The sequence below is a fragment of the Diuraphis noxia genome, unplaced genomic scaffold (genome assembly GCF_037042655.1).
Source record: "Diuraphis noxia isolate RWA-SAM2 unplaced genomic scaffold, SU_Dnox_SAM2 contig0005, whole genome shotgun sequence".
NCBI classification, from domain to species: Eukaryota; Metazoa; Arthropoda; class Insecta; order Hemiptera; family Aphididae; genus Diuraphis; species Diuraphis noxia.
Genome location: NW_028301715.1, coordinates 40,543,533 through 40,565,894, shown reverse-complemented (window position 1 = coordinate 40,565,894; position 22,362 = coordinate 40,543,533). Strand labels below are relative to the sequence as shown.

The window sequence follows — 22,362 nt, the reverse complement described above, 5'->3', positions numbered from 1 at the left end:
TTAAATTATAAATAATAAAAGAAAAATGTATTTAGAGTTTTTGATGAATGTACATTGTTTGAATGTACAAGATTTAATAATTTTTTAGTGAGAAAGAGAGGCTTTGATAAAATCAGTCATGCTCTCTTCCCCATTCCGGCAAATATAATATAATATAACCATGACCTATCCATTCTTTAATATCTATGGGTATTTATAATATATATTGCACGATAAGGACTAAGAAGGTTTATGGTAAACTTGTATTTAGGTAAATGATATGGAAATTCTGCATTAGACTTAGTCCCTTATATATTTATACATGTAAATACTAAACCTAGTATTTAAAAATATATGATTCTAAATTTCTAACACAAAAGAGTTCTGTAAATTTGATAAAACTGATGGTTCTGTAAATCAAAATCACAAAAAAGTTTCAACTCAGTGAGTGAGGAAGTTGGAGAGAAACCTTTGCATTGCACATTGGTTTTAAAATCATCATAATGGGCCAATATTCGGTAAAAAAATGCATAATTTCTATAATTTTAATATAAATATAAGGTGTTAAGTATAATACCATGAGTATAAATTATCTTGTATAAAAATGTCAATTCTTAAATATATTATAATAAAACAGTTTTTATGAATTTCTAAATCGAAATAATTTGCCAATTTTCGTGATTTTGATAAATTTTAACTTTAGATGCTAATAAAATATTATTGTGGATTTACACTTAAATTTTTTTTTTTAATTTCCAGTATCAAAAACTTAGGAGGAACGTTGTATTACATTTTCAAGTTATTTGACGAAGTGAAAATATTTTATCGACAATAATTCAAAAATATTAATAAAACTCAAAATTTCCTCCTTTTGGCCCTCTTAAATACAAAAATAAATTTTTACGCAATACTATTTAGGTACAAACAAATTATCAAATTTTCGCTATTTTGATCAAATTTGAATTTAAACAGTTATGAAAAATACCTCGAATAATGAATTTTTTTTTGGTATTTTTTAATTGGAATTTGGAAGGTCAGAAAAACCTTGAATTAAATTTTCCAACTTTTTAACGACCAGATAACAACACCATTGACATTTATGTTATTGAAAAAAAAAAAAAAACAAAAATAACTGTAGCAGTATTGACTTATCAATGGTTAATATGGAAGTAAATATACAATAATACAATAATATAGACTAAATAAACGTAATTTTAGGCCACCATCTCCCAATCGGGCATGTCAGAAACCTATGGGTGCGTAAATTCAAAAGTCTGCCAAAAACCACACACGTGTGCCAAAAATCCTACAATAACCTCCGCACCCAATTGCCTATGTTGCCGCCGGTTAATTTAAAAAAAAGTATTAAACATTTTTTTACAAATGAGAAATGTGATATGTCGGTATCTTAGAACCGTCTGGTATTGTATATTTCAAATAAACGTAAGAAATAAATCATATACACGTAGCCTTACCACTATACCTTATGTAAAAATTGACTTAGTAGAAGTACTCCACTTTAAAATTCAAGACAATTTTAGTATATCAAGTTATTAAGATGATCGAAATCAATAAAAAAATATAAATATATTATAAAAGTAATGTACATATTATAATTTCAGTGTAAATACATTCAAGTTGGTCGTTGATCAGGTCAATATAATTAACACATTTGTAATATATTTTTTTAAATACTCGTATTTAAACGATCAATTTATTTTAGAATAATATCGATTATACATAAAAAAAGAAATAAATTATTAAACATAAATTATTATACGCTTATACTTTTGTGTTCAGTATTTTCTTTTTCCGAAAATCGTATACATAAAATGTCGTTACAGATTTTTGAAAAAAAGAATATACCAAAAGGGCACAAAAAATTATATGAGAAATGAGAATTACTGTACGTATTTCATAATAAATAACTTAATAATAATGTTGATTGAAAAAAACACACAGATACAATTATTGATTGTTTTTGGGTTGTTTATTTTATCAATTGTTGAGTCTTCATTTACTTCTCATTGATTTCTGTGCATTTAGGCTGATCGTCCGCTAAAAATAAATATATTCTCAAATTATTGATAGTAATTTAACATTCAATATACTCGAGTCTTATATTATTTCATAAAATAAATTGTATTTAGATTAAAAATGTAAAGCGTTGGTATCGATTTAAATAATTATTTTTTTTTTATTAAGGTACCTTTTAGGTAGATAATAAATAAACTGATCGTGGTGTATTTTGAGTATTATATAATTATATATATATATATATATATATATTTTAATCAATGTAAAAAAATGTATAACTTACCAATTTGCTCTTTGACTTGGCAAACACTTTTGGCTGACTATATCGTAACTGGTAGCATGTCCACAGTTGAGTATGTTAGTAAATCCATTGCGGCAGAGGGTTACCGAAGAACAGTCTGGTGTAAGTCGGTAAATACTCTTATGACTACAACGCACGCCGGTATTCACCATGCCTGTGGAATAAAATGTTAATGTTAATTTTATTGACCATGTTTAATGGTGAGTGCAATAATATGATTCTAAATATGCGTACTTGGTGGTATTTTTCTTAAGTTGTAATTGTAAATAGCTATTGGGTCGGCGACTGGGGCAAGAGCGGTGGATGTCGACGATGTCGGAACAACTTCAGTGGCTGGCGAAGACTCAGCTGAAGACAGTGGAACATATGGAGTGGTTGACGATATTTCGGGGGCATACGTGGTGTTGACTTCGATTTCAGTGGCCGTTTCAATTGGTTCAGGATTGCTAGGCAATCCCTTGCAGTCCACACGGTATGGATAGTCACATATTTTCAAATCCTAAAGAATATTTTAATAAATAGACAAATACATAGATAAATAAATTGTTCTGTCAATTGCGTACTTCATTGTAGTTTGTTCCACCGGGGCAAATGAAATCTACTGGAGATCCAGCTACACAAACATAGAAAGCTCCGCAATTTTCCTTACTGCGGTAGGTTCCATAACCATCTGGACATTTTGTATTATTGCCGTTTTCAGATACCGCTAAGAAAATAAAAGGTAAATTTGACTTATTTGAATCCTGTTGTATAATGCATATTATTTTTTAAATTATTTCAATATTTTTTACCTGTAATAGGCTTAGAACCGCAATCTACATTTGCCGGATAGTCACAGTATCGTTTATCTGGGTTAAATACCAATCCCGCGGGACATGTTTGTTCGACTGCTGTTTCGTCCCAACAGTTTATGAACTTGTTGCAAGAACTTTCACTTGGGAATTGTCCTCTTGGTTCTTTACACTGAGCTTTTAATGCGTCTGTCGACGGCGGTCCGGTCGGTGATGGAGAATCAGGATCGGGGGAATATGTGGATCCTGCACTAGTAGTGACTTCTGGTTCTTCTCCAGGGGTTTCAGAACTAGGTTTTTCTGGATAGGCTGGTTGATCAGTAGAAGCTTCAGATGAAGTTTCTGGTTGTACGGTGGTTGGTACTTCTTCTGGTTGACCAGGATATAAAGGTACTCCAGGCTGCTCAGGTTGTTGTGTTTCCGGATATGTCGGTATCACTTCTGGTAGATCTGTAGAGGCTTCTGGTTTGGAAGTAATATACTCCGGAGCTTGAGTGAGTTCTGGAATTTCAGGTTCAGAAACTCCTGGTGGTGGAGTTCCCGGCTCTGGCGCTGGCGTAGATGGTGGGTATTCTGGTGCTGACGTAGATGGTGGGTATTCTGGTTCTGACGTAGATGGTGGATATTCTGGTGCCGGTGGTGATGGATATTCTGGTGCTGGTGGGGACGGGTATTCTGGTTGAGGAGTTACTACTCCTGGTGCTTCTGGCTGTGATGGGTTTCCTTGTGATGGTGCAGAAGTAGATAATTCCGGCTCCTCTGAAATTGGACTCGGTGCTGGTTGCGGTGGATACAATGGTTGTTGTGGGTATGGTGAAGGTTGAGGATAGGGAGACGGTTGAGGATATGGAGATGGTTGAGGGTATGCAGGTGGTGGATATGATGGTGGTGGGTAAGATGGAGGTGGATAAGATGGGGGTGGATATGAAGGTGGTGGATAAGACGGTGGTGGGTAAGAGGGAGGCGGGTAAGACGGTTGCGGGTATTGTTGAGGAGGATATGATGGGTATGGGTATGATGGTGGAGGATAATATCCATTAGCTGGGACCTGGATCCATACACTAGATGGTGGTTGTCCGGAAGGTTGTGATCCTGGAGGTGGTGATACTTGCTGACCATTTACAACTGCAATTTGCCATTGTTGAATTTGTTGACGCATATATTCATCGAATTCGTTTCTATATTTATCTTCAACTGGTTTCGAAGTTTCTGAAAAATTAAAAAAGTTTAAAATAAAAATATATGTGTATACTGTATAGTGAATAATATTGTATATATATATATATATATTATAAATTATTCGGAAATATTATTCTTTACCATATAGTATATAAACAAGTTATCTCATTTGGATTAAGAAACTAAATGGTTTTAAGTTTATAACTGTATTTATATACATTATACATACATTATATATAATTTATATTATGGCATTAAGCCTATTTTTGTTTACGCCAATATACCGTTCTATACAACCGGTCTATAACAAACGCTGGACCATTCGTTAGGAACAGGTTTTCATTCGGCAAAATAACCTCACTAAAATTTATATTTTATACTACTTCCAATGTACTTTACATAACAAATCTTAGAAAAATGACATCAGAGTAACATAATATAGTAACTATACATGTTTTTGCAGTCATGTGCAAGTTGTTTTTCGGTTGATATAAACTCGTTTGGGAAAACATTGAATGCAGATTGACCGTAATAAATCTATTTCCGTTTTTAAGTATCACGTTGTCACATATATTTGGAGACGCTGCTAATCATTTAAATTTACGAAGCTGCAATTTTTACATTTTTAGTCAAGATTTAATCAGAAATACGGTTCTTCGATTACCATATTCTTTTTACTTTCAATAAAAAAAATAATATTCCATATTCCGGATTAATCATTTTATGAAATTAAAACGATAATAAACTCCATTTGAATGATTATTATACTTTTTAGGCTATACAGGGATTTCAAGAAGTTTTGATAGATTATATAGTTCAACAGTTTTGTAAATATGTACAAATATATCGATATTCATGATTGTTTACTAACAGTTTATTATATGTATATAAATACAAAGTTTTCGTTCCTATACATCCGTTTATTATTATTATTATTATTATTATTATTCTATTGCGATTATTTGATTATTGTTATTGGATATTTTGTATTTTTCTTGGGTAGAGTGTTGTTACCGACCAGGTATATAATATAAATTATACACATGCTTATTTGTGAAAATCCTGTTGACATTTTGCCACATTCTTAAACGGCTTAGGGACGTTGAACCTTGGCCACTTGAAATCTCACACGTAAGTGGTTTTCGATAATTCTTTATGTTTTTATTTATTTATTTATTTTATCATCATCTCGGATATAAATTCAAATGTGGTTGTAATGTGAGCTAAAATTCATATAAATAAATAAAAGTAATAGCCAAAAAAACCATATCACCGTATAGCGTAGTAGGAACTGGTTTCCATTTAAAAAGGAACTATGTTTATGTATATATCATATATAGTATATATTGTAAATTTACCACGCAGATGATCGGTTGTTTTGACTCAACCACTCTGATGTTAAATCTCACCTGCCTCATCGTATACTGTTCTCGCGTGGCTTGCACACTTTTGCTATTTACGTGCACGTAAGCACACTCAAGTCAGAAGCTCGAAAAAAATTCGTCATATAACACAATAAGTGGTACCATTGAGCGTATTTTCTCGGGGCGTAGATATCTACCTAAGTAAACCACGGATGGAACCTAATATGGCAGAGTAGGTATACGCCGGAATGTGTAAACAATTGTGTGACGATTGGTTTACAATAATAGTACCTATATTGTTATAAAAAATGTACCGTTTACTAGAAATATTTTGTGCACGAACGCTAACTGTTCAGTTCGTTGTACTGACGAGATATTGTTAAAAATACACTCAGAAGTGTATATTATTTGCTATTATAAATTACTATCAATTATTAATAGACGTTAAATTCATTGCTTTTATAAAAAATTGTACAGTATAATATTGTATTTTATTTTACCATTATACCTATATAGTATCTAATTTGCAAGGTGAGAAAACGGAATGACGTCTGTTATTTAAGACGAAATTGAATTGCATATCATAAAATTTACATATATATCAAATCAATTTTTGTTTATTCACGTGAGTAGGTATAATAATAAAAAAAAAATATATATTAAACGCGAATTTATCGTTAAAAACTGAAATGTATAGGTAAGGGTTATTGTGTAAATAAATCAGCGGAGTTATTGCGAATTTATAATCATTTTTAATTACCATAACTCTTGTCTGTTCATGTTGGGATTTATTTATCGAATGCGAAACGTCTATAACTCTATAATAATAATGATTATTTATACATCTTGGACCTGTTTTTCTGCACAACATAAATATGTTATTTAAGTTGCCTATTCAGTTGTCCTTAATGGCTTGAATAAACCGTTTTATCTTCTTAATAGTCACGAGTTAGAATATAATATTGGCAAGCGACACAAGAAAAACAGACAGCTTGTTAAAATTATAGAGCTTCGATATTATAAGTGAAAATTATATTTTTTCAGAATTATCTCTTTGTAATTATTTATGCTGAATGCGATAAATATTATGAATATTTAATGTACATTTTATATGAAATTGTTTGTACTGCGTGATTAAAACCATAATGCTTTAAAAGAGATTTAAATAATAAGTAAAAAAAAAAGTTGTAGTAGGCTACCAAGGAGTTTTAAAAATAATAATTATAGTATGAGTAAAATAAATAGAGTAATATGGGAAATCACAAATAATGAATGATCGTGGTACGGTTGTTTTAGTGTTCGATAGTGAAGTAAAAATCTATTTGAAATGTTCAAACCGGTATCTATGCAGTTCAACAGTAACGGAAAACTGAGCCGGAGGTTAACATTATTTTTTTAAATAATATTATATTGACATAATACATTTAGACAAACTGAATATTCTATGAATCCATCTTTTGTAACACAAATAAATATTTTCATTATTAATCATTATTGAAAAGTCGGGCTTATTTATACTAGTCGAGTGGTGCTAGTGGTAACAACAATAATAATAACAATAATAATAATAATTTGGTAGTTGTAATAAATAAAGGCCACTGGGCTATTGGGCTAAGCATATTGTGTTGTTATTACAACGGTAAAAAATAAAACACATAGACATGTAGAGCCGTATATAAGTAACCTATACGTATATATAGCACATGGATCACAGTAGCTATTATATTATATTGTTTTTAAAATCTTCATCAGAGCTTGTTGTTTATATTATTTATTATATAAAACCATTCAGAATTGAGTGTATATGTATATTACGTGAATATAACCATTAGCATATCGTAAAGTATTAACTGCAATCGGGATAATGCATTTAACGGCCTATACGAAACTGTTTTATCATAAATAGGAAACGTATCATAGTAATTATGATATTATGTTCTTATAAATATCTAAACAGATTATATGAACTGACATTGCATGTGTGGCAGTTTTGAAATAACTATACTTAAGTTGTAAGTTATTTTAACGAAATTACTTTGTAAAAGCAATTTATACGTATTTTTTGTTACTTTTTTTAAGTATATTTTAAGACCTAATTGATAATATATATATTGTAATAACAATATCGAGATTTTCTAACACTAACAATATATTCACAATATTATAAAGAATAAATTGTGTTAAACAATATTATTTTTCTTTAAATAAACATTTTATGATGGCATTATGATTCAGCACTAATGATATTTTTGAAAATAATTAGGTAGGTACCTATAGTAATGTTGTTTGACCAAACACAAAAAACAATAACTTAAGAATGAATTTATAACAAATTTGAAGGGTAATAATAATTTAATTAATAAAAAAGAATAAGTTACTATCCAACAATGGTTGCGTGTATCATTTCTTCTCGGTCACCCGAACTTATGGTACTGTCGTGTGCCTGCTGCAGTTTTGGAATTTAAATCCTTTTCTTCGATTTTAATCCTAAGCGTGCGCCGAGTGTGACGCGGAGTCGTGTCAAAACCACGGATACATAATAATAATATAGACGTATGTCATTTTAATATAATAATATTATCATAATACGATAAAACGGGTTGCAAATGCATTTAATAACCGCACGCGTCGACGGTGGGTTTATGTGGATCAAGATGAATAATGCACCATCAGCAGCGAATTTCCCGCGATCGACGCGTCGGATTTGCATTTTAAAAAACAACAAAACGAAATTCCGTAAGCCCGGCTTTACTGCGGTCTGCGATCTTATCGGTCGACGGCACACCCGCGTACGTATTATAATATTATAATATTATTATTATATAGATACCTACACCGTCATCGAAAGTATTCGAAACACACGCAGACACGCTGTTTAGCATAAAATATATTATGTTAGACGCCGCCGCCCGCGTCGCCGGCCGCAGTCCGCGAACGCGGGAGACGCGCAAACGACGATAATATTATAATATAAAAATAATATAATATTATTATCATCATTATTATTACTATTATACATGTAGGTGCCTCCTATAATATATATTATGGCGTACGATGGGTATTATGTACGGCTAGGCACTTTGTCTATACTATTCGTATAATATATAAATCACAGTTTTATGTCTTACACGAAACGAAGTACGTATTTCCACTAATCGAACTGGAAGGAACCATCTGCGTCCAGTGAAAGAGACAGATATATAGAGAGACCGCCTCGGAGGATCGTTAACAGATTTTTTTATAAAACCTACACGCGTGTGTGTACAACGTATACACCGCTAAAACGCCCAAAACTCGAATTCATTTTACGCCGCCGTACAGGAGGTCTGCCAAGTGGTTTCGGATATGATCATTATTGATGTATATATATATACCTAAGTCTATAATTTTCATTCTGGGGCTCGGCCTGCAGTCTGCCTAGAACAGAGCCCGTATTATATAATAATATGATATTATAATAGGTATAATTCAATAACTATTCAATGTATAATAGACTATATACGCATAGCTGCGACCGTGTAGGTCGTATATGTATAATATGATATACCTATATACTTACGTGTCGGGAATATATAATATTATATACACAACGTCATAGTAATAATAATAATATATGGGTACGAATTTAGATCGCGTCATTTTTTTTTTTTTTTCTAAACTATGAGAGAAAAAATCGGATTAGTATTTTACCGTTACCGAATACCGCCGTCGCGTCGACTATCGTGATATATATATTATACGCGTACAAATAATATGATATATTACTATTAAACAGGCGCAGTGGCGCGTCGATACGATGCGTGTGCGTGTGCGTTGTATATCAGCTGTCCGATCGAGGCGAGCGACAGTAGAAAGTGTGTTATATATAATAATAATATGACGGTGTGCGAATAAACCCACGCTGGACACGTGACAGTGATTTTCTACACGTAGGATTGGTTAAACATGATTCACTTGCGCGTTTGTCGTCTTAAGGCTTAAGCGTACAACGGCGGGCAATGGGTAGGTACTACGCAGAGGTGTACGCGCGTGTAATACAACACAATAACACTGATCGATAGATCCGATGCGTGTAATATTAAATGGGTAATAGCAGCGTATGGGTAACCGGTACGCGTATAAAAAGTATATTGTCCGACTCGGGCACGTCGAACCAACCATCATAATAGGCGGCTAATGGGTAAGTAATCAAATTGATTTCCGTGCGTTTTTTATCACATTACGATGTATATGTATATAGGTATGAGACGCGCGTGCGGTAAATCAACCGCAGAGGTATACTACATCCGACGACGGGAGTCGATTGTCGACTGCGCACCGCACAGTTAAATCTTAGATAATTACCCGTTTACTCTTAAATCGTGACCGCGATGCAATTGATCCCGGGGCAATAATTGTGATCTATAAGAGGCATAATTCGTAAGAGTTGATCTTGTTGCGTATCAGTAAAAAGCGAGGGGAAAAGTATTTTATGATGCACATCATTCGAGTAAAATATCAAAAAAGTTTGACCCACGCCGGATTTGTCGATATTTACGTGCGTAAATAACCTTTAAATTTTATAATATTTCACTGATTATTGCTAGTAATAATAATATGTTATTAGGCACTAAGGCACGGGGGGATTTATGGTTCTTATATTTTCACGATAAACAACAGTTTTAACTTACAAGTCATGGTAACTGAAAAATATTTAATATTATGTAAATCAACCAGCTTAATTTTAAAATCTGTTTCTGTATGCCACATAATTATTTAATTTTTTTTTAAGGTTTTTTCAGTAACAACAGTGACGACGACGGAATTCTGCATTTTTTTTTTTAAATATTCAGTACTCACACTCACCTAACATAACAATTTCTATTTATATACCTAAATGACTTGTAACGTTGTAAGTTGTAACACACCAACTTTGATTATTGTTTGCTTATATTTTGTCGTATACTAACTCAAGTCTCTATATAATTTAATGAAATCATTTAATTGACATGTCGTATTTTATGTAATATTATATCGCATTGTGTCTGAAAACTAATAGGTACCTATTGTGCTTTGGACTACTGTCGGTTTTCAATAAAAATAATATAATAATGATGATATAAACCGTGCGCGCGTTGTGATAAGTGGTTGTGAGTAATTATTCCTCGTTGAACGGTGCCGCAAATAGATACAACATAATAATATTATAAATAACAGAACATCATTGTGGCGGTCGGTTAGATTTGCAGCACACGAGGTTAACCCGGTGGCCCCTTTGGAACCGATACAATCGCGTCGCGCGGGGACGAGACAAGATTTCTATCTTGCTCATTATTGTCGCCGCCGCCACCGCCCGTGCGAACACGACCCGGCTCAATGTTCTACACGCGCGCAGAAACGGAATCCGGAATGAACGGATCGCGTCGCACACTATACATAAATATAATAATAATATAATCTGTACGGGTAAGCCGCCGCCAAGATGGTTAGGAGATAGTCGTCGACTATAATATTATTATTGTTATTATTAGTTATTACGTTGTCGATACAACGTTCGATTGTGTTCAGCGGTCGTACGGGATCGTTTTTTTTAATTACAATCATTGTTATTCGCTCGGCTGACCCGGCCGCGTGTCGTGCGCACAATATAGTAGTGGCCGGTGGCCAGTGGCTAACGATAACCGTTCGCCGCAGACGGATCAGCTGGAATGCCGGCGCGGCACGGACGCGTTCGCCAACCGTTTCATGTTCCCGGGGAATCAAATTATTTTGCACACGCGGCGCGACGATCCATGATGGTTTAACTGGAAATAGGCGATCGCCCCCCCCCTCCTCACGATAAGTATTAGAGTGCATGAGTGCATTTTTTTCTCCAAAAAATAGTTGTATCATTAAGACGAAAGTTCGTCGGAACAAATTCGGTCATTGTTGCGTCCAATTGAATTGCATATTTCGTCGGTGACATTGGTTTAGCCCCGTGATCTCAATAGTCAATACATTGGAATATAAAAAACTCTGACGTGATTAAATTACTTCATAAACGCGTACAGTGCTTATTATTATGATGTTCAGAGGTCGTAACATCGTCGAACGCGGACGGGAACGGAAACGCGAATTTTGTGACCGACTCTGACGTGTACCTAATAGTCGAGTAAAATGTCGCAATGCACGTTTTCGGCGATAAAACGTATAACGATGATGTTAATTTTCGGGTGAGGCGACAGACGTCAAGTCGATGATGACCGAGCACCTCCAATAGTAATAATAATACATGAATAATATTATAAAGTACAGTCATCAGATAGGCGTCATTTACGCCGATTACACATTTTCACAATAATAATTTTACGTCCCGGCCAAGGTGGATAATATTATAGTTTATTATTATATATACATTTATTATGCATCCAACTGGGTCCCGGCTAACGACATCAATATTGCATGATGTACGCCGCGGCCCGCAGAGAAGTACATGTTCGAATCATTGAACCGTCTCCGTCTATGAGTAGGTACTATATACTTACCAGTTAGAAGTTACCAGCTAAGGAATTGGAAAAAATCGCGACCTTCGGGCTTCGACCGTCATTTAGAACTAAACAAAAAGTCTTTGTGCCGCAAAACCCATCTGTTTATACATATAAACACACCGGGAATAATAATAATGGTCGGCTGCAGCGATTCGATTTTATATTATCCGTTTTAGACGCATTATATGTCCTATCTACAGCTAACAAGTAGACGCGAATAATAAAGGTAATATATTATAATGTGGGCATGTGACCGCGCGCGGGAACGCATAAACATTCGATACGGCGTTGGAATACCGTAGACGAACGACGATTTACGAGTGGTGCGTAAAAAATATAATGAAAAACCAATGCGATTTAAACACGCGGCGTAATATAATATAATAATAATGCGAATAAATCTTCGCCATCAAAACAATCCGACGGCGGGTGGTCGAGGCGAAAAAGAAGGACCGGCCGATGATGGTTTGCGTATAGATTACCTGCACGCCCTAACCGTAGCTACGTGAAAAATGTCTTCGCGCACACTCAATTCGGCCGATTTCAAAGGTGGTAAAGCGGCGATCGAGCGACATAATGATGTCAACATTTCAAAAGTGGCGAGGCGTTTTTCAATGACGCAGTGGTACAATAAGATTATTTTATACTGTAATCACTACACAATACGTGTAATACTATAGTAAGATAAATAAATACAAGTATTGAACGTAAATACGTAAAATTAAGTCACTCTGCCCGCGCAAGAATCTAAATTCATAATATTATAATGATTGCCTTAATCGAAATGCCTCATTCCATAATGTAAATATGCAATAAAACAGCAACAAAAAAACCTCACTTCTAGAAAATAACAATAATAATAAAAATGTTTATTGTATTCTTTATTAAATTGTCTCGCAGTGATCGTATATTGTATGCGGTTTATAACGATCGACGGACCTGTTTGATAGTATTTCCGCATTTGCCAGATACGCGGAGTCGTCGGGCGCAAAAATAATGAAAAAGGTAATGGAAAATAAAATCGACCCGTAGAAACTTTTGCAGCGTGACGTGGTGCAGTGTGTGCAGTATGATGGACCATGCAGGTGCACTGCAAGTATGCGATTCTCCACCGTCCGATAGCACAACAGCAGCGTGTAGAAGCAACGACAACGAAACAATGATAATGTTATAATTGACGACGAAGGCGGGTATATACGATTATATTATTATCATCCTGTAGGTTTCTATCTCGTATAATATAATAATAGTAATAACAATAATAAATGTAATGCGACCGGCGGCGGTCAGTACGAGACCATAAGTGCGTGTTATATATAGAGGTAGTCGGTCTGAGAATTTATTCAGAAACACCGATGTCTGGCGCTGGTCGCAAATTTCCTCGCAAACGAGTAACAGTGGCTGCTGTCCGTTGTAATATTGTTGTTTGTTTGTTTGTTTTTTTTTAATTTTACGCAGCATCACCGCCTCCCGGACGGACAGTCCGTTATCGTATTATTATATTTTATTATACCATCCACGTGTGTCCGTATAATTGTTTAGCGTGTGAAATTATTATTATTGTTGTAAAATACGCGAGTATATACAAGATGACTGATAGATGTACATGGTGTATATACATACACGAGTGGCCGAGGTACAGCTACCTATATATAGTTACGCGATGACCAAACGAAAATCCGTGAAATTAATCGAGACGTCTCGGAAAAAAGTTTTTGTTGCACCGGTAGGCGATGTATTTGAGTACATAATATACAATATACCTACATATGATATTAGGTGCAAATATAGGTATACGTAGTATAAATTCTTGACAGTCCGTTTGATTCAGAAAAAAAATTAAAACCAATTTATGTGATATATTTTTAAATAAATATATAGGTACTTACCATAGGGTAATATATTAATCAGTGAATATAAAGTGAGTGCTTAAATTGCATATAATAATATATCAAAAGTAAATATTATGGATACCAATTGACCTAATTATTGTGTTTATAACGATCAGTATATTTTTATACTTGCAGATGAAATTTTTTTGAAAATACTTTATACGAAGAGAATTAATAGAATACCATGCACATAAAGTTATTAAACCAAAATAAATGAAGCAAAACTCTATAATATTCTTTCAGCTAAAGATAACAATTTAAATGTTTCAATAACACCTGGAAATATTTATATTATGACTCTTTTGTTTAATACATTTTTTTCAGCAGTCCACCAAGTGGATGTTTAAAGTCTACTAGTTGCTACTATTTACAATTAACATTTTCAACAAACTAAGTTTTGAAAAAAACCTTCACATGAACTAGAATAGTCTCGAGTAACATCTTAATTTGCAAAAAAAATTCTAGGTTCCGAGTTCATTTAGAATGGACAAAAAACATACCCTACCACCATCAACCCCGTGCGTAGGTACTTATCAGGTGTATTCATCTTTGATGTTCGTTTATATAATCCAATGTATAGCATTTTAAAATGTAACTAGTCTATAAATATATATATATAAGCGACTCATTTGTATGACGTATACGCGCACGCTCGTAGAAAACGGCCTACATAATGTTATTTTATAGCCGATACGGAACTAGTTGTATAAATAAATAAAATTATCAAATGTGTGTACCTACACGGTTACACACGACGGTAGAGACGACGCTCAGACGACTGCGACATGACGTATCACTTATATAGAACGCGGTCGAATACGCGCGTATATTATATTATTATTATAGTATTACTATGTGCTCGGCCGCTTACAATGTTAATGGTTTTGGAAAGTTCGATACGATTAAATATGCGCCCGGCATATTATATATTGTATATCCCGGCGACACGGGATATATGTATAGGATCAACATTCCGGGCCGGAAGCCATAAATAAAAACGGACCATCGCGGTCAACTTGTGCTGCATCAGGCCACACCGCGCCGTTGCAAATAATATAATATAAGACGTATAAAAAATTTATACAAGAATACGACATATGTAAAAGAAATTAACGACTCCACGACCGAACCGCCGTGTAACGTCATCGAATAAGTGCCGGCTGCAGCAGCAGTTTCGCGACATCGGATTTGAAGCGAGCTTCTGATATATAGGTATAGTGTTATTACGTTATTATTCTTATTATTATTATGTGGGCAGAGTGGTTTGCGACGGAAAGTCCATTTTGAGATTTTACATCTTCGCTGTACACTGTGCGTCAACTGATTTCCTGCAATATGATAATATATAGAAAAGGGCCCCCAGCTCCGATGTCGCGGAAAATGCATAATTATGTAGATTTTGAGTTTGCGAAAATGCAAAATGAGAACGCGACACAACACTGCTGTCTACCACGAGCGTATATTATTATGTTATAATGTATTCTGCTTTTATGCACAGGATTTATACATAATAATTAATACGATGTATTAAATAGATCGATAAATCTTTTCGTTGGCATATTTATTTCTACTTACTAATGCCAATGTGTGAAACGTCGAAGAGGTGTTCAAATGACAATAGCCACTAATAGGATATTCAAATTTCAAGTATATAGCAACGGCGGGATCGATTTCGAAATATTATATACATTATAAATTTATAATATTATATTATAAGAGTATAAAGAATATTATTATAAACAGCCAATAGGAACAGACGGATGTCATGGTCAGGTAAAATAAAAAGCCTATATAGGTAATCATAGTTTTTTATGTTTGAATTCAACATTTCGAGTGTAATAAAAAACCGCGATTTTTGTTTATAAACTTCGAAACAAAACTACATCGAAAACAAAAATATGCGTGGGTTGTAATTATAATAATACGACGGGTTATTTTTTTTTCATTCTAAAAATCAACTTAACGGTAAAACCTTCTAAATTAACGATTTAGGCTGTTTATGATACCCACGCCCGCGTTTCGTGATTCGCTAACACGTTAATTTTTCAATTCAAAAATCAAAATCAAACATTTAGCTGCTATATTATTATAAAGGTACTGGTTCAGTTAGAGTATAGCAGATATCTAAAGTTGACGTTTCAAATACACAACTGTCAGTGATGGACTTAAAAAATATAATTCTATTTTACTTGTAGAACATCATCCGGCATAGGTTTAACGGATTATGTAAATTCGTGTATATAGTATACAAACGTCTTTACATGGATTTAAAATTAATTGCAATCGATTCAGATACGCTGTACCGTGTCAAACATTAGGTTTTCGTGTAACGTGTATTTTAACATCAGACAAAATGTATGTTATCAAATTATATATAGCAATATATTATATAGGAATTTAGAATCGAATGTTCAGAATTAATAATGAAGCCGTTCTCGGCGCGCTTTGGTTAGATAAATTAGTATCTATATAATATGTGTAGTACCTCTATACCTGTATGACATGTATAATATTTTGATCGCGTTGAATATAACATAAGATGTATATAATATATATATATATATATGTATATAGGTACCTTGGTACCTATAGGTTATAAGAAATCGCTCATTGTTATTAAGTGCCGGAGTACGAAAATTACTATAATACACAGTATTCATCATACAGTCATATGTAAATATCTTTCACTGCAGATCAAAACGAGTATATAACAACACATAATATTATGTAGTTATTTGTACATGTCTGCTTTACAAGTTATATGTTAGGGTGTTACCGATAACGACCATGGGCATAATTGGTATATGATAAAACGTATCATTTGGATCGACGTATTGAAACGGATGCGCGACTGACTCGAGTTGATAATAGTACGTATGGATAAAAGTATATTTTTATATGCATAAATATTAGAATGGGTATATACTTATATAAAAACGGTTATGTAAAAAACATTCAAAAAAAAAAATCACCGTATGAATAACGGAAACCAACTGTTTAACGTGAAGGTATTAAAACACAATTTCTTCCTGCAGTTGCGTACTTGCATCTTCTTGTACATAGCATATAACGTAAATGATGTCCACGGAACCGGACATTTCGGGTTCGTGCGTATTGGTGCCTGACAAATCAATAACCGTCGACGGAAATCCGCCGTTAGTGGTTAGTGCTGCACCGCCAGTGTAGGTTTGTACATATATACAGAAAAACGTGTTTGGCCCCCTAATAAAAAATTATAATAATAATAAAATACCGAGAATATTGCAATAATATAACGAGAAGATAGAAGATGATGAATAAAAAACAGGTGTATGCAATCTCGGCGATGATGATGTTGTATGTCGTCTGTTGTGGTCGGAGGGGTCCCTCTCCTCGAGTTGTGCATCGACCGACCACCGTAGCCAAAACTGTATTATGAACATGCGCGCCATCATATTATCATCCCGAAAACCAGTAAGACTTTCTGGTCCATGTATATTAATTATAATATGTGTATGTATATACTGCAGTGAGAAACACGTTAAGTCTGACAGACACGTAGGCACCGTTCACGGGTGCGCGGTGTATCGACTATATATATATATATTATATATTGTGTATTCATGTATAGGTAGATATCTATAAATGTATATTATATATTTATATGCTGGTATAATTCACTGTTGCAGTGTTGACCGTCAGGCCAATCTGCATGTTTCCCGTGGGAATATGACAAGTGGTATTCCACCATCGTGTAATATATTATTATAATATAGGTAGTATCAATATTATTATTTTGAATAAATACATTATATTCAAACGATTTTCGTTTTTTATTTTTTGTTTTTGTGTAACTCAAATATATGTATAGTCGTATAAGTAACTATCGAAAAACAGATAAAAGAAAAAACAATTTGATAATTCAAACGTGATCCGAATGGTTTCGAGATAAACATCGAAAATGCGTGTTTATATTATACTACGCTTGTAGATCGGTGAATACTGCAGGTTATAATATATAGGCAGTGTATAAACGGTTTGGCAGAGACTTTAACGCCACAGTTTTGGCACTCGCATGTATCGGTACGGCTTCTCACCATCAATCACGCACACACCGACGTTTCACATACGCACAACAATAATATTATAACACATTCTCGTCTCGTTTGTGTGAGTGTCGTACGTAATGTGTGAAACATCATCGCGCGGCCGCCAGACGACTGCATGACCAATGATCTGGATGTGTGCGGCGTGCAGTATAAATACGATGGGAACCGAAGTAAATAATAATAGTATTAAAAGTATTTTTATATTTCGAATTATTATTTTTTTTTTCGCATAGCCGTAAACGTCCTATTATTCTTTATACCTATTCGTTTCGTTGTTACAATAATAATAATAATATATTTATATGTCTGCTACGCGAATCAAGTTCAAAAATTAATAACGTCTCTTCGATCGAATAGTGTTTACCGCACGTATTACGCGTATATATTTACTACACGTGATATATAGCTGTATAAGGCTGTACGGTGACTATACATGAGCGCGATGGAAAAACTTTGCTGGGAAACCTGTATTGTGCCGTTTTGAATTATTATTGCCGATTGCCACCGGCCGGATGCTGACTGTTTGTTTACGTCGAATCACACAACCTATTATTATTTTTATATATATTTTTTTCTTATTATTATTCTTTGCGATACGAGTTTTTTTTTATAAAAGCGATTTTTTTTTTTTGCTGTTGAACGGATTTTTTCTTCTTCGAAGATGTATAAGTAATAACGAGACGTCTCGATGAATTACTAAACGTTTATGGATTAGTCATCCGAGACGATGGCCGACCGGAGGTAGGTAAATACGACCAATTAAAAATCGCATCTATATATAAATATTTTTTTTTATAGGTACGGTCGTTAGCACTTCAAAGTCGCGCATCTTTTCGGAATGGTACGGAGGATATTATTATTTGATTATGGATGTGTGCCGATGACAGCATAAGGCGATTTCATAACGACCCGTTATTTAGGATTATTTTTATGACTGTTACAAAACTGGTTGTCCGGTCAGCGAATGACCTTGTTCAATCGTAATATTATATTTAAACTTTTTTGCATCAATATAAATATGCATATATAATATATATGCATGTGCAAACGATGAACTATCAATCTGTCGAAAACCGAATAATGAACAAAAGAAAAGAATGTCACGAGTGCTAAAATCGAACGATAAAATTTCTGATGCTAAACAAACATGACGTAGTTTTCTTATAATAATTATAATTATTACAAAATATCACATAGGTAGTTGATGTATTTTATTAATGGAATTTGATTTAATTATATACGTTCAATGATCAATATAAAATATTGTAGTAAAGGAAGTTGATATGTAAATTTGAAATCCTGTTTTTTTAAAATAATTTTGTGTAGGTTAATAATATAAAAATGCATTAAGATGTTTAACTGCAGGCGATACTTATAACGATATATTTCAATTAAGCTGGACGGTAATGGCTATATCATATCATATTAAATGACAGTATTTTTCCGTTTTTGTACAATTTTTGAATCTAAACTTCACGACTAGTTAATATTTATTGATGACTGGTATTACAAAAACGTTAGTTTTGTCAATTTTTATCTCTATTAATAAAAGCAACTCTATTATAAAAGTCTACATAATGGAGTCGTAGTGAAGTGTGTTAGATTTCTGTATTAATAGTGAATTTAATATTTATTTATAATGAAATTTATAACCAAACTTTTGGAAATCGATTTAGAAAGAAGCTTGATACAGCTCATACTATATAAGTTTTTTCGTTCTTAATTGTAGTTTTCTTTTCGCTTAAGAAAACTATAGAAAAATCTATAAACTAGTATTTTATAGTTGTATTTAATTTTTGCTGAAATATAATTTTAGGTGTCAACAGTATAAATAATATTTTTATTTAATATAAAAAATAACATTTTTGGCGCACTCTTTAAAAAAAGGCCTAAGTCAAATCATATTAATGTAAAACCAATTGAAAGACTTCATTGACAGCATAAACTTCATAAATATACTTCCATGTACGTTTGAAATTGAATTATAGAATCAGTTTATTGATGTTAACTACAAAGAAAAGTTTTTGTTTAATAGTGAGTATGATATATTTATAATGGGAGGCTATTTATGATAAATTTATTTCAATAAACATTTGTTAAATACTACATTTAAATGTACAGCTAAATTCATTTGTATACTGTTTGTACCAGGAAATCAAAAGTTAAATTTCAATTCGACATTTATCGTTAAACACTGATCATAATATTATCAATAACACACGGTCCATATTATCGTCTCTATTCGGACGAAGTTTTGGCAAATTTACGAAGATATTACTAAGTAAATAACTACACTCCAATTTATATATAGACCTATTAGACCTTATAGAGTTTAGCTAGTTATTAGCTAGACTTTGCTAATACCTATTATTTTAAAAAAAAAGGTATAAATGTATGTAATTAATTATTATATTGTATTTGAAAGTGCACATTATTATATTGATTGTTTTCTGCTGCTATGCGAAAACGAGTATTTCAAACGGGAAAAAATCCCTTCATGGCTGGATAATATCATATTGATCAATAGATTCGGAACAAATAGTCTTAGTTGGTAAATTTAATCCCCCCAAAAATATTACAATCATAATATTATACTATACGTCTATACGTAAATCACGTCCCGGGATATTCTGTTTATTTCAGTGAAAACAATTTTAAGGTAATACTATTAATCCCTGATGAAAAAAGAATCATAATACAAGAAGGAAGGAATTTCAAACACAAAAATTAATTATTTAGATTTAGCGCACGAGAGTATCTTCATATACAAATTATCATCAGTTACTATTTTTTGGTCATAAATGACAAACGGCAAAATCGATGACTTTTATACTGACTTTTTTTTACTACCTAACCATAATATAATTAAATTAATCATTCGCATATTACTTATTTTTCACGATGATAAAAAAATAAATAAAAAACGATAAGAACATGTATACTCACTCTTGACGGCCGCGGCAGCGACGGAAGGCTTGACGGGCGTCTTTTTCTTGGTGACCGCTTGCGCGGGTGCTGACGGCTTTTTCGATTTGGTCGGTGACGAGGACTTCGGCTTGGCCGGCTCGACGGCGGCTTTCGGCCGGACTGGGATGTGCTGGTTGTCGGCGAACCGGACCAGTCCCCTGTCGGGCTTCGGGGAGGTGGCCTGCAGGGTCTGCGTGGCCGCCAGGAGGACGACGAGCGTCAACAGGCACAGTCTGTGGCCTGCAATCATTTCGACGTGGCCGCAGTGTATGCTGTACGGCACAGGTGTGTACGTTTACTGGACGAGCTGTCGTACGTTTGTCCGTCCGTCCGTCTGGCTATCTGTCTGTCGGTCCGTCTGGTGCGCAACGAGTGTAACGGCGAAACGTTTTGCGGCCCGGACGACTCGTGCAGTGTGATGTGTACACCGACCGATTCGATTCGACGTGGTCCAGTGTCACGGTCGCGGATGCGTTTTTATATTTATATCGCACGGCGGCGGCCAATCCGTTCGCCCCTCCTGCACGTGGGCCGTGACCTAAACCTTGTCGGCCGCGCGACGTTTGGCACCGTCTCTCCCGCCGCCGCCGTCCCCGCGCGCGTACTAATTACGTGACCGCGCTGACCGGGCGGCGGCATTTTGCTCGTATTCTATAATTATTATGCGCAGGTAGGTTCACCTGTATCACAAAAACAACGCGGAGATCGCATGTTCCGATAAAAAGCGTTTCCAGCGGTCACCTTTGCTGCAGTTGCAGCATTCGGTGCATACGACTGCACATTTTTTTACCTTTTAACATATTTTGAGAAAACACGATATGGACGCACACAAAAAGTGTCGTTGCGTTAGGGTTAGACTATTATAGTCGATAATTATTCTATGATATAGTTGACTATACACACTGTATTATCATAGATTAAATAAAACTATAGTTAAATAAATAAATATATCATACATAAATTTAATCTGTAGAAGGTATATTATAAACAGTTTATATAATATTTCAATACACTTATAATAAAACGTATAGGTATGTGAAATACATTATGGTAATTATACATATTTGTAAAATACTCTAAGAACTTTTGATCCTCCATATAAGAGTTATGTGTATTTATATGTACATTCGAAGTTGAAAAATATTATTTCAAGATTCTAACGATGTTTTATATAATATATATCATATTTAGCAATGCGTAAACAATTAAAATGTAGTCACTCTTTTATTGTATATTTAGAAGTTCTAGATTTATGAGG

The 22,362-nt window shown here is 33.9% G+C and overlaps 1 protein-coding gene across 1 annotated transcript; it reads right to left on the bottom strand.

Annotated features, from left to right (window-relative positions):
* Positions 1 to 1,659: 1,659 nt before the first annotated feature.
* On the bottom strand, positions 1,660 to 21,575 carry LOC107167780 (uncharacterized). Its single transcript, XM_089229099.1, has 6 exons — positions 21,084 to 21,575; positions 3,109 to 4,317; positions 2,881 to 3,023; positions 2,552 to 2,816; positions 2,300 to 2,471; positions 1,660 to 2,037 (listed from the first exon to the last, which is right to left on the bottom strand). The coding sequence occupies exons 1-6, from the start codon at positions 21,352 to 21,354 to the stop codon at positions 2,022 to 2,024; spliced, it is 2,076 nt and encodes a 691-aa protein (XP_089085225.1). The 5' UTR covers positions 21,355 to 21,575; the 3' UTR covers positions 1,660 to 2,021.
* Between the last annotated feature and the right edge of the window lie 787 nt (positions 21,576 to 22,362).